General features: G+C 47.4%; 1 protein-coding gene and 1 non-coding gene across 2 annotated transcripts in view; one reads left to right on the top strand and one right to left on the bottom strand.

Annotated features, from left to right (window-relative positions):
• The window catches only part of RBP7 (retinol binding protein 7), a 16,611-nt gene extending 4,341 nt beyond the window's left edge, over positions 1-12,270 (top strand). Inside the window, 6 exon segments of the mRNA XM_029945917.1 lie at positions 8,823-8,843; positions 8,846-8,887; positions 8,890-9,007; positions 9,129-9,186; positions 12,030-12,036; positions 12,039-12,270. Of these exon segments, the coding sequence (XP_029801777.1) occupies positions 8,823-8,843; positions 8,846-8,887; positions 8,890-9,007; positions 9,129-9,186; positions 12,030-12,036; positions 12,039-12,079 (287 nt within the window). The 3' untranslated portion in view covers positions 12,080-12,270.
• TRNAK-CUU lies at positions 4,930-5,002 on the bottom strand. Its single transcript has one exon. It is a non-coding gene; the product is annotated as a tRNA-Lys (tRNA).
• Positions 12,271-12,552: the final 282 nt, after the last annotated feature.

Genomic DNA, 12,552 nt, shown 5'->3' with positions numbered 1-12,552 from the left:
ACTTCGGCTCAGGTCAGATCTCACGTTCGTGGGTTCGAGCCCCGCGTCAGGCTCTGTGCTGACAGCTAGCTCAGAGCCTGGAGCCTGCTTCCGGTTCTGTGTCTCCTTCTCTCTCTGCCCCTCCTCCTCTCATGCTCTGTCTCTCTCTGTATCAAAAATAAATAAAACATTAAAAAAAATTAAAAAAAAAAAGAAGTACTCCTCTTGGATGTATCAAGTCATTACTAGGACAGCTGCAGAAGATAATGGCAGTTGATCTTGAACACACGGATTTGAACTATGCAGGTCCACTTATATGAGGATTTTTAAAAATACAAATACAATACAGAATTGTTAATGTATTTTCTTTTCCTTACAATTTTCTTAATATAAACATCATCTTTTCTCTAGCTTACTTTATTGTAGGAATGCAGCCTGTAATACATATAACACACAAAATGTGTATTAATTGTTTATGTTATTGGGGAGGCTTCCGGTCAGCAGGAGGTGAGTAGCAGTTAAGTGCTGGGGGAGTCAAAAGTTTTCCACTGAGCGCTCAGGTATGGCGATAGGAACACCCCAACCCCTGGGCTGGTCAGCTGTCCCGGAAAACCTCTGTTCCCTATTTCTGTGTGTCCTAATGCCAATTTACCCTACAGTGTTCAGACTTTTCCTGAAGACTTTTGCCTCTGCTACTGGCAAACTAATTTATTTATATGAACTCTCTCAAAGAAGACAGCTAAATTAAGCTAGCCCAAATGTATACGTATATTTTAAAACTTCATAGAGTACATTAGAAATCTACAAAATAATGAAGGATTATCATGCTGAGGTCTAGGAAGGAAGAAGAATCCAGAGAGGCAACGAGCCCGGCATTTAGGATGGCTCCTACCTTCAGGCTGTTTGGGGGATTAAGCTGTAGTTTGGGGAGCTTCACGGGATTTTGGGGGGCAGTCAAAGGTGGGGACTCTGTAAACACCCTCCTGTGGGCTAGGGTTCTGAGAAGCTACACCTGAGGAATAAGGCAGACCTGGAGGTAAACAGCTTTTGTGTAGACTGTTGTTTCACTTTGAGTCATCTTGGTGGTCCAGAAAAATCTCGAGACCTGAACTTGAATTAAAGTGCTTTCAGATAGGGGCACCTGGGTGGCTCAGTTGGTTGTGGGTCTGACCCTTGATTTCAGCTCAGGTCAGGATCCCAGGGTCATGGGATCGAGCCCCATACTGAGTTCGATGCTGAGCATGGAGCCTACTTAAGATTCTCTCTTTCTCTCTGTCTCTCCTCCCCCCACCCCACTCCCACTTGTGCTCTTTTCTCAAAAAAAAAAAAAAAAAAAAGTACTTCCCGGGGCACCTGGGTGGCTCAGTCTGTTAAGTATTTGACTTTGGTTCAGGTCATGATCTCACAGTTCATGAGTTCAAGCCCCACATCGGGCTCTGTGCTGACAGCTCAGAGCCTGGAGCCTGCTTTGGGTTCTGTGTCTCCCTCTCTCTCTCCCCCTCCCCTGCTCATGCTCTCTTTCTCTCTGTCTCAGTAATAAACATTAAAAAAGTTAAATTAATGGGGCCCCTGGGTGGCTCAGTCGGTTAAGCGTCCGGCTTCGGCTTAGGTATGATCACACGGTCGTGTGTTCAAGCCCCGCATCGGGCTCTGTGCTGACAGCTCAGAGCCTGGAGCTTGCTTCAGATTCTGTGTCTCCCTCTCTCTCTGCCCCTCCCCACTCATGCACTGCCTCTCTCTGTCTCAAAAATAAATAAAAAACACTAAAAAAAAAAAAAGTTAAATTAAAAAAAAAGTACTTCTAGGTAGCTAGTGGCCTTAAAAGCAATTTTAAAAAAAAGGAGCATCTGGGTAGCTCGGTCAGTTAAGCAATGGACTTCAGCTTGTTATGCCCAGATTTTAATACCGCCCCCCAAAACCAAAGACCGCCAGGGAGACCGAGTCACACATGCAAAAGCAAAGGGCTTTATTACGGGCTTATGTAAGCTCGGGCTCACAGACTCCACCAACATACTGGATCCACGTGGAGCGAGCCCCGAACTTGGGGGTGGGGCAGGGGCTCTTTTAGGGAGGGGGCGTTACAGGAAATGGCGACACAGGCACAGTGATCCACTCCCTACCCGCTATCAATACTGGCAGTAACTTTAACCACACAGCGATACTTTTTGTGGGAGCCAATCACAACATTTAGAGTATTGACCAATCACAGAGTGGGCCCAGGGCCTCACGTAGGTAGGTCGTGACTAGTCTTAAGCAATAGGTGATTGTCCTATAGCCTCCATCTTTAGGCCCGACCTTAGAAATGTTAATGGTGTGAGCTGGCCTTCAAGGTCAGAGGGGAAGCTTGAGTCAGACCTGCATCCTTACAAGCTCAGGTCATGATCTCACAGTTTGTGAGTTTAAGCCCCATGTAGGGCTCTGTGCTGAAGGCTCAGAGCCTGGAACCTGCTTCCAATTCTGTCTCTCCCTCTCTCTCTCTCTCTCTCTCTGCCCCTCCCCCACTCACACTCTGTCTCCCTCTCTCCCTCTCAAAAATTAAAAAAAAAGCAATTAAAAAAACAACAATGCTCTTTGGAGGAAAAGAACATCATGCAAGGTTTTGAATTGTTTCTACAGAAACAATGCCCAGTAAATAATCACAGTTAAGCAACTACATAAAGAGATAAAAACCCATGACAGGAAAACTCTGGGAGGTGCCGGATGATGTCTGTGTGTGCCGGGATCCTGCTGATGGGTCCGCGGGTGTTTGCTGGAGTCCAAACACGTTACGTTGCACATGTTACAGACGTGCTGTTCTTTGTACGTCAGTTATACCTCACCAAAGCTGTCAAGAAATAAAAAGACCCCAAGAGCAAGGATCAATAGGAGCAACAAACAGCAGAAGCAGGGGTTCCAGATCCTGGGACTATGAGAAATAGACCACGAAGCAGTTCCGCGGAGCTTACTTTGTCAAGGACCCAGAATCCTTGTGAAGCTAACAGAACAGAGTTGAAAAAGAAACAAATAGGAATTCTAGCATTGAAAAATAACAAGCAAACTTGTCAACTTGACAAGTTCTGTTCTTCGAATTCCTTTCTGTGTTCCTCTCCTTCATCATAAAGAGGGCACCTCTCAGACGAGGGTCTTAGGACTGGAATCGGGGGAAGGTCAGAAAATTCCAGCACAAACCGTTCCTCAGATTCGTTCAGCTTGAACTATTCAGTAGACCAAGCTACCAGATTTTGGGGTAACAGCTTGGAGCCTGCTTTGGATTCTGTGTCTCCCTTTCTTTCTCTGCTCCTCCTCAATTTGTATGGTCTCTCTCAAAAATCAATAAATAGAAAGAAAGGAAGGAAGAAAGAAAGAAAAAGAACGAAGGGCAAGAAAAGAAACGAAAAAAGAAAAGAAAGTGCGTCTCTCAGGGCGCCTGGCTGGCTCAGTCAGTTGAGCTTCTGACTCCTGATTTCAGTTCAGGTCATGATCCCGGGGTTGTGAGATCAAGCCCGGTGGCAGGCTCCCTGCTGAGTGTGGAGCCTGCTTGGGATGCTCTCTCCCTCCCTCTGCCTCTCTACTCTGCTTGAGCTCTTTCTCTCGCTCTTAAAGAAAAAAGAAAAGAAAAGAAAAGTGAGTCTCTTCTCACAGCTACCATTCAACAAGCTCCAGGGATCTTCTCCAGCTTAAAAAAATTTTGTTAATGTTTATTCATTTTTGAGAGACAGAGTGTGAGCAGGGGAGGGGCAGAGAGAGAGGGAGACAGAATCCGAAGCAGGCTCCAGGCTCTGGACTGTCAGCACAGAGCCCGTCATGGGCCTCAAACCCATGAACTGGGAGTTTATGACCTGAGCTGAAGTCAGATGCATAACCAACTGAGTCCCCCGGGCCCCCTCTTCTCCAGCTTTAATTCGCTAAGGAATATGATTTAGGCACTTCCTGGGTACGAGGAGCTGGGGGAATATTTGTACGGAAGCAAAGAAAGTGCCTGTGGTCCGAGATCTCCTATCCCAGGGCCCTTCCCTGCCCTTGGGCTTTGCACACACTAGGCCTGTGTTTCGTCAATGAACCTGACGGAGGAAACAGCTGTGATAGGAGGCATCGCACAAGTGTGAGCTCTGACTGACATAAGTGTGGGGAGAAAACGCTAATCTTTGGGAAAAGGCAGACAATGGAAACCTTCCATTCTAAGTATTAAATAGTCATCTTAAATGCCAGCACTTAACTTTTGAAGGATGAGGACAGTCTGACAACCCAGAGAGGTTTCCTAAGCACAGAAAGCAGGGATGCGAAGTTAAAAGGGCAATTATGGGATTTGTAGGGGTGAGTCACCTAACTCCGGGAGGCGCGTGTGAGTTCTTTGCCTTTGTTTTAGATGTTGTTTTTCTCATTAAAACAATAAGGAAGCCGTGCAGTGGCGCCTGGGAGGCTCAGTCGGTTAGGCGTCCAGCTTCGGCTCAGGTCGTGATCTCACAAGTTCATGAGTTCGAGCCCCGCGTAGGGCTCTGTGCTGGCAGCTCAGAGCCTGGAGTCTGCTTGGGAGATCAGTTTAATTAAATTTTTAAAGGTTATTTATTTTGAGAGGGAGATAGAGAGCAAGCTGGTGAGGGGCAGAGAGAGAGGGAGACAGGATCCCAAGCATGCTCCATCCACGTCATCAGTACAGAGTCCAATGTGGGGCTTGAACTCACGAGCTCAAGACCATGACCTGAGCCGAAGTCAAGAGCTTGACACTTAACTGATGGAGCCACCGAGGTGCCCCGAGATCAGTTTATTTTAAAACAATTTTCTGAAGGGGCACCTGGGTGGCTCAGTCGGTTGGCATCTGACTTCTGTGCTGACAGCTCAGAGCCTGGAGCCTGCTTCAGATTACGGGTCTCCCTCTCTCTTTGCCCCTGTCCTGCTCATTGTCATTCTCTCTCTCTCTCTTTTCTCTCTGTCTCCAAAATAAATAAACATTAAAAAAATTAGTAATCTCTACACCCAACATGGGGCTTGAACTCATGATCCTGAGATCAAGAATCGCATGCTCTACCAACTGAGCCAGCCAGGTGCCCCTTAAAGATTTTATTTAACTTGCTATTAAAGATTTTATTTTATTTAACTTCCTATTTTTAAATTTTTAAAAATGTTTATTTATTTTGGAGAGAGACAGAGAGTGTGTGTAAGTGGTGAAGGGGCAGAGAGAGGGAAAGAGGGTCCCAAGAGCGCTCCATGCTGGCAGCAGTGAGTCTGATGTGGGGCTCGAACTCTCAAACTGCAAGATCATGACCTGAGCAGAAGTCAAACACTTAACTGACTGAACCACCCAGGGATCTCTAAAGATTTTATTTATTTATTTATTTATTTACTTACTTACTTACTTATTTTTAATGTTTTTTATTTATTTTTGAGAGACAGAGAGAGAAAGCATGAGCAGGGGAGGGTCAGAGAGAGAGGGAGACACAGAATACGAAGCAGGCTCCAGGCTCTGTGAGCTAGCTGTCAGTACAGAGCCTGACTCGGGGCTCAAACCCACGGACCGTGAGATCATGACCTGAGCTGAAGCTGGACGCTCAACGACCTGAACCACCCAGGCGCCCCAAGGTTTTCTTTTTAAGTAATCTCTACATCCAACACGGGGCTTACAGATTTTAAAACCATAACTGATGTAAAGTAATAATCTAAAGCTTGTTTTTTATTTGGTTGGTTAAGTTGGTTTTGTTTGACTTACAGAATGGTGTTTAAGGAAAGTCAACAATAACTATTTTAAATTTGGCTTGGTCTTTTTAATAATGAGATAAATATTTTAAGGGTTTAGCCTCAATACTTAAATGTCAAAAAAAAAAAAAAAGTTTCTTGGGCACCTGGCTGGCTCGGTTGGCACAGCATGCGACTCTTGATCTCAGGGTTGTGAGTTCAAGCTCCATGTTGGGTGTACAGATTATTTAAAAAATTTTTAAAAATTTTTTCTCAAAATAAGGACATTTATTTTTGAGTTTAGAAATGCTGAAGGGGCCCTGCTCATTGCTTGGCCAAGTTTTCTGGACTGGAAATGACGCTGTGAACCCTGATAAAAAGGAATCCTTTAGGCAAACAAATTAAAACAACGGTTGGCGTCTTGCTGGCTCAGTTGATCTCGCGGTCATGACATCCAGCCCCAAGGGGGGCTCTGCTAGAGAGCATGGAGCCTGCTTGAGATTCTCTTTCTCCTTCTCCCTCTGCCCCTCCTGAACTTTCTCTTTCTCTATTAAACAAAAATCTTTGGGGCACCTGGGTGGCTCAGTTCGTTAAGGGTCTGACTTTGGCTCAGTTCATGGTCTCACGGTTCATGGGTTCCAGTGCTGCCTTAGGGCCTGCGCTGACGGCATGGAGCCGCTTGGGATTCTCTCTCTCTCTCTCTCTCTCTCTCTCTCTCTCTCCCCCTCCTCAAAATAAATAAACATTTAAAAAATCTTTATAACAAATAGGGGTCATCTCTGGGAGCACCTGGCCAGAGCAGTTGGTGGAACGTTCGACTCCTGATCCCTGGGTTTTAAGTTTGAGCCCCATGTTGGATGGAGGGGTTACTTTAAAAATTTAAAAAGATAGAACCAAACTACCTCCAATGAGGCGTGTAAGTCTCTTAAATGAAGATTTCTGGGCCTTTGTTTTACGTAACAGGACAATCCCTCAGTGGGAGAACCATGCCCGATGGCTCACTGAATGTTAGGTGATGAGCCAGCATCCAGGCATGGCTGTCTGCCTGCTAGACCGCGTCACCTGCTCCTACAGTCCAGTGGCACCGCCTGGCTTCGTTTTCTCTGAGGTAGAGCCCGATGGTCCTTATGGGACCCCCACACGTCATCTCAAGGTCCTCCCCCTCCTTACTCTCCCTCATTACGCTCCAGCCACCGCAGGCTCCTGGCGGTTCCTGAACCCCTCCGGCACATCCTTCCGGGTGTCCCTGGGCTCCCTCCTGGCTGAAGTGTCACCTGGCTGCCTTGTTTAAAAAACCTTTTTTAACATTTAATCATTTTTGAGAGACAGAGCATGAGCAGGGGAGGGACAGAGCAAGAGAGAGGGAGGCACAGAATCGGAAGCAGGCTCCAGGCTCTGAGCTGTCAGCACAGGGTCCGACGTGGTTTGAACTCATGGACCATGAGATTATGACGTGAGCTGAAGTCAGGTGCTTAACCTACTCAGCCACCCAGGTGTCCCCTGGCTACTCTAGTTAATATAGCAACAGTTGGGGGAACCTGGGGGGTTCAGTTGGACATCCGACTTTGGCTGATGTCACGATCTTACAGTTTGTGGGTTCGAGCCCTGCCTCAGGCTCTGGGCTGACTGCTCAGAGCCTGAAGCCTGCTTCAGATTCTGTGTCTCCTTCTCTCCCTGCACGCCACCCCCCTCCCCCAGCCCGGTGCTCTGTCTCTCTCTGTCTCAAAAAAAAAGAAAAAAAATCTAAAAAAAAAAAACAAAAACAGTTGCCTGATTCAGTCAGTAGAATGTGTGACTCTTGATCACAGGGTCATGAGTTTGAGCCCTGTGGCGGACACAGAGATTATTTAATAAATAAATGAAATAGCAACAGTTACCTCTAGCTACATAATGCGCTCAAAACTACTAACAGGAAACTGGAGTTTGAATCCACTATCTTTATCAAAAGCTGGATCTTCTCAGGATTCTGCTTCTGTGTGTGTCTCTATTTGAAGGTTTATTAAAGATATTGCAAATGTATAATACTATATGCATGACTTCATGACTTTTCAAGTGTGTGTGTGTGTGTGTGTGTGTGTGTGTGTGTGTGTGTCTGTGTGTGTGTGTGTGTTTCATTCAGAAGCTACTTAAATGCTGTCTTAATTCAAAGTGTAAATGCAGGGCGCATTCGGTTGAGCATCCCACTTAGGGTCAGTTCTGATCTCATGGTTTGTGGGTTCAAGCCCCGCATCCGGCTTTGTGCTGATAGCCCAGAGCCTGAAGCCTCCTTCGGATTCTATCTCCCTCTCTCTGCTCCTCCCCTACTTGTGCCCTCTCTTTCTCAAAGATGAATAAACTTAAAAAAAAAAAAAGTGTAAATACAGGGACACCTGGGTGGCTTAGTCAAATGTCTGATTCTTGGAGTCAGCTCAGGTCATGATCTCATAGTTTGTGAGTTCGAGCCCCATATCAGACTCTGTGATGACTACGGTGAGCCTGCTTAGGATTCTCTCTCCTCCTCTGTCTACCCGTCTCCTATTCATGCTCTCTTTCTCAAAATAAATAAACTTTAATTTTAAAAAAGTGTAAATACATAAAGCAGACAAAGGCAGAGTCACTGTGTTTGCATTTGGGTTGGGACCTGGGACCCTTGGCTTCCTTCTCCTCTTGTCAGCCTCTGGGGGACCTCCCGAACCTGCTTCTTCCAGGCCCAGCTGCAAATCTGTAGCCTAAGGCACAGCCCACCGGTGACCTTCCCTGAAGGCTGGTCAAGCTTCAGAGAAACAAAGAATCCCAAGCAGGCCCCATGCTGCCAGTGCAGAGCCTGACATGGGGCTTGAACCCACAAACAGGGGAGGGACAGAGACAGAGAGATAGAGAGAGAGAGAATCCCCAGCAGACTCCACACTGTCAGCACCGAGCCCGATGCGGGGGTCTAACCCACGAACTGGATCACGAGCTGAGCCGAAGTTGGATGCTCAACCAACCGAGCCACGCAGGCGCCCCTTGGGTCCAGCTTTTTAATGAAGCCCCTACCTGGAGCGTTGCCAGGCCAACTCCCTGCAGATCCGATTTCGGCGGCAAGCGGCATCGAAATTGTAAAAGCAACACCAGCTATGAAATACAGTGGTTTGCAGGGCCGCTGCCAAATCTCAGCTTTCGCATCTCGAGTGAATGTTGAGATTTTTCTTTTCTTCTTAAAAATTATTTTTAAGGTATCGACTTTGCCACTTGTAAGATGCCAGGTTGCTGAGGCCACAGAAAGTGATTGAGCAAAATGGGGCTCTTTTACCATCCACACACACAGCAGCCTGAGGAACTACCGTGTTACATTTCGAGATGGAGAAGAATTTGATGAGGGTAATGAAGGCCTGAATAACGGAAAATGCAAGGTACGGAAATCCAAGTGAGAACATCGGCTCCGGACTTGGGAAGGAGCCTCCTAATTCGCACCAGTCTGGGGACGCTGCCAGCCTTCCGTCCCCTCTGTCTCCTGCGGAGCCGTCACCTGGGACAGGAACGGGGGCTCACAGGCACAGAGGCTGGGCCCGTTGGATGGAAGGGGACAAGCTCCACCTGGTCATTGCCACCTTTCTTTCTTATTTGTGATGACACAGTAGCAACATGACAGCACCCCACCCTTGTAACCCACTGTTTTCTTGTTTTATGTTTATTTATCTTGAGGGAAGCGGGGCGGGGAGAGGGAGAGAATCCCAAGCAGGTTCTATGCTCGGCATGGAGCCCAATGCGGGGCTTGATCCCACGACCCTGGGATCATGATCTGATTTGAAATCAAGAGTTGGACGGACACTTAACGACTGAGCCACCCAAGTGCCCCCCAAACCACTGTTTTCAAGTTGGCATGTTACCTCCCAGTCTTCCCAGTCTCTGTCAGAGAATATTTCCCTCTTCCATTTACTACAAAATGTAATCCAGGCTTCAAAGTAATTTTCCTGTTGAGCTCATCATGTTTTAATTGGAAAAATGTATATATATATATATATATATACACACACACATATATATATAAAGGGAGCAAACTGCTTAATATTCCATCAGGTTTGTGAACTATCAATTTTTGGAAAACATTCCTTAATTTCCGTGTCCAGGGTATTGTTTCAGGGTGTTTTCTGCTCTTGATTTTTTTTTAAGTTTATTTTTATTTATTTTGAGAGAGACACAGAGAGCAAGCAGGAGAGGAGCAGAGAGAGAGGGAGACAGGATCCCAAGCTGTTCCCCACTGTCGGCACAGAGCCCGATGCGGGGCTTGAACTCATAAACCATGAGATCACAACCTGAACTGAAGTCAAGATGCTTAAGGGACCGAGGCGCCACTGCTAGTGCTTAAATTCATGTCAGTATAGCTCTTTTGCATCCACGGATTTATTTCCTTCGGAAGAATTCACAGAGGGGATCGTGGTCAGAGGCACACGCATCATTGCCTCTTGGGACTTAGCTCCCTTCCTTCCGAAAGAGCGTGTCAACTGTCCAAGCCGCCAGCACTTCATGAACGGGCAAGTTATAACTCAAGCAAATCAGTAATTTCTTTTTTATATTTATATTTTTTATTTATTTTTGAGAGACAGAGACAGCACGAGCAGGGGAGGGTCAGAGAGAGGGAGATACTGAAGTAGGCTCCAGGCTCTGAGCTGTCAGCACAGAGCCCAACACAGGGCTTGACTCCACGAACCGTGAGATCGTGACCTGAGCCAAAGCCAATGCTTAACCGACTGAGCCACCCAGGTGCCCACAAATCAGTAATTTCTAAATATGATTTAGAAGGTGTAAAATTGTATATCAAGGCTTGATTATGGCTTTTTAAATGAGAATTGCTTCCCGCCATATAGAGTGGGCGACATATTCTGAGTGATGACTTCGTGCTCCATGACCATTCGCGTTATCTAATCTCACTTGGTCTGTAACACAGTCCTGTAACGTTTCCTGTTTACAAATGAAGAGATTGAGATCTAGAAATTCTCCATGACTGCCGAGTAGCAATTCAAATCCAGGTCTGACAAAAATGTGTGCCTTCAACTCGATGCCTTTTTGCCTTATTGGGCGTGAAATCTGGGCCAGAACCATGAAAACAGAATTAGAGTGCTTACATTAAAGTTAGATGCGTCTTTGAGAGTCTGGGTCGTCTTTGATTGCAAAGACATTGAAGGTATTTTGATTCTTGGGGCGCCTGGCTGACTCTTGATCTCAGGGTTGTGAGTTCATGCCCCACGTTGGGTGTGGAACTTACTTAAAAAAAAGTTTTGATTCTAGATGGACAAATCCGACACTCTTCTGACGACTAAAAACAAATTAAGACTCTTGCCATCCCCCAAATGCAGTCTGGAACTACAAAGAAAGACAAATATGTTTGAGGGTATAGATTAGTTGACTGCAGGAAAGTGTTCAAATCGTATGCATCCTTCCTTGGCATCACTGTGCCCAAGCAGAAGAGAGAAGGTCCCTGCTCTAAGGATGCTCACAGGACGGTCTGACATGCTGTGACATAAGACAGAATCAGGGTTTGGTCTCTGCACCTGGTTCCTAGAACCTGTGGGACTCCAGAGTAGAGGGTCTTCTGTCGGCTAATGAGGTGACTGGGGTTGGGGTCGCCCAGATGGCTAGAGATTCATCAGCCATGTCTATGTAGTGGAACCCCCACAGACACCCCTAAACGGGAAGGGTTGGAGAGCATCCTAGTTGGTGAAACCATTAACACACCGGAGAGCAGAGCCCCGAGGGACCATGGGAATTCGGCACACGCATCTCCCACACTCTGTCCTACGCGTCTTTCTACTTGGCTGTTCCTTTTTTTTTTTTTTAATGTTTTATTTATTTTTTGATACAGAGACAGAGCATGAGAGGGGGAGGGGCAGAGAGAGAAGGAGACACAGAACCAGAAGCAGGCTCCAGGGGCTCTGAGCTAGCTGTCAGCACAGAGCCTGGTGCGGGGCTCGAACCCACAAACGTGAGATCTGACCTGAGCCGAAGTCGGAGGCTTAACCGACTGAGCCACCCAGGCGCCCCTACTTGGCTGTTTTTTGAGTCGTGTCCCTTAGAATCAACCTGGAAATGTGTTTCTGTGAGTCATTCTCGCAAATTCCTGAACCTGAGGAAGGGGGCGGCGGAATCCCCACTTCATAGCTGGTCAGTCAGAAGTGTGGCTGGCCTGGGACTGGTGTTTGATGTCCAGGCAGTTCGGGGGGACCAAGCCCTTAACCCACGGGGTCTGCGCTAGCTCTGGGTCATTGGTGTCAGAATCGAGTTGAATAGTTGGACACCCAGTTGGTGTCAGAGAGCTGGAGAAGTGGGGTTGGAAGAGACACCCCAGAACTGCTATCAGAAGCACTGTGAGTAATAATAACCAACAGACGACACGCCAACTCATCTTCTCCACCCCCCCCCCCCCGCTTCCTCTTCATCCCCAGGAAATGTTCTTGAAGGCCAAGTGTGCCAACAGACCTTCCCGAGAGCCTGAGCTGTCTCCGCCCACAGAGCCCCCAAGTGACTGCAGCTGAATGCTGAGTTCTCTTCCCCAAGGAGCAGATGTCGCGCCGGCCCAGTTTGGGAGCTCGTGGCTGAGGGGACACCGCAAGCCTGTCCCAGGAGCCGTCGACTCGGATTGGGGGGAAACTGCTCACTGTCAATAAACCTGTCCAGTGACCCTGACTTTCTCCTTCGAGATGTAGCGCGTGCCATTATTTTAAGAAGCATTTGAAAACCTTCTAGGGCACCACGGACACACCAATGAACAGGCTGTAATTCCGTCTTCAAGGGCTCCTGAGGAAAACGGACCAAGCAAGCGGTGTGGACCGCGGTGAGGCAGCTATGAGAGCTCAGGAGGGTGGGCCTGACTTTCGGGGACAGGCCAGCGGTGGCAAGGGGCAGGGGCAGCAGACGAGGCGTCCCGGCCGAGAGCTGACGCACAGGTAAGTGGGCAGGTGGCCTTCC

The sequence above is a fragment of the Suricata suricatta genome, chromosome 8 (genome assembly GCF_006229205.1).
Source record: "Suricata suricatta isolate VVHF042 chromosome 8, meerkat_22Aug2017_6uvM2_HiC, whole genome shotgun sequence".
In the NCBI taxonomy this organism is placed as follows: domain Eukaryota; kingdom Metazoa; phylum Chordata; class Mammalia; order Carnivora; family Herpestidae; genus Suricata; species Suricata suricatta.
Note: the sequence above shows the minus strand (reverse complement) of the source record. Positions and strands in the feature narration are given on the sequence as shown.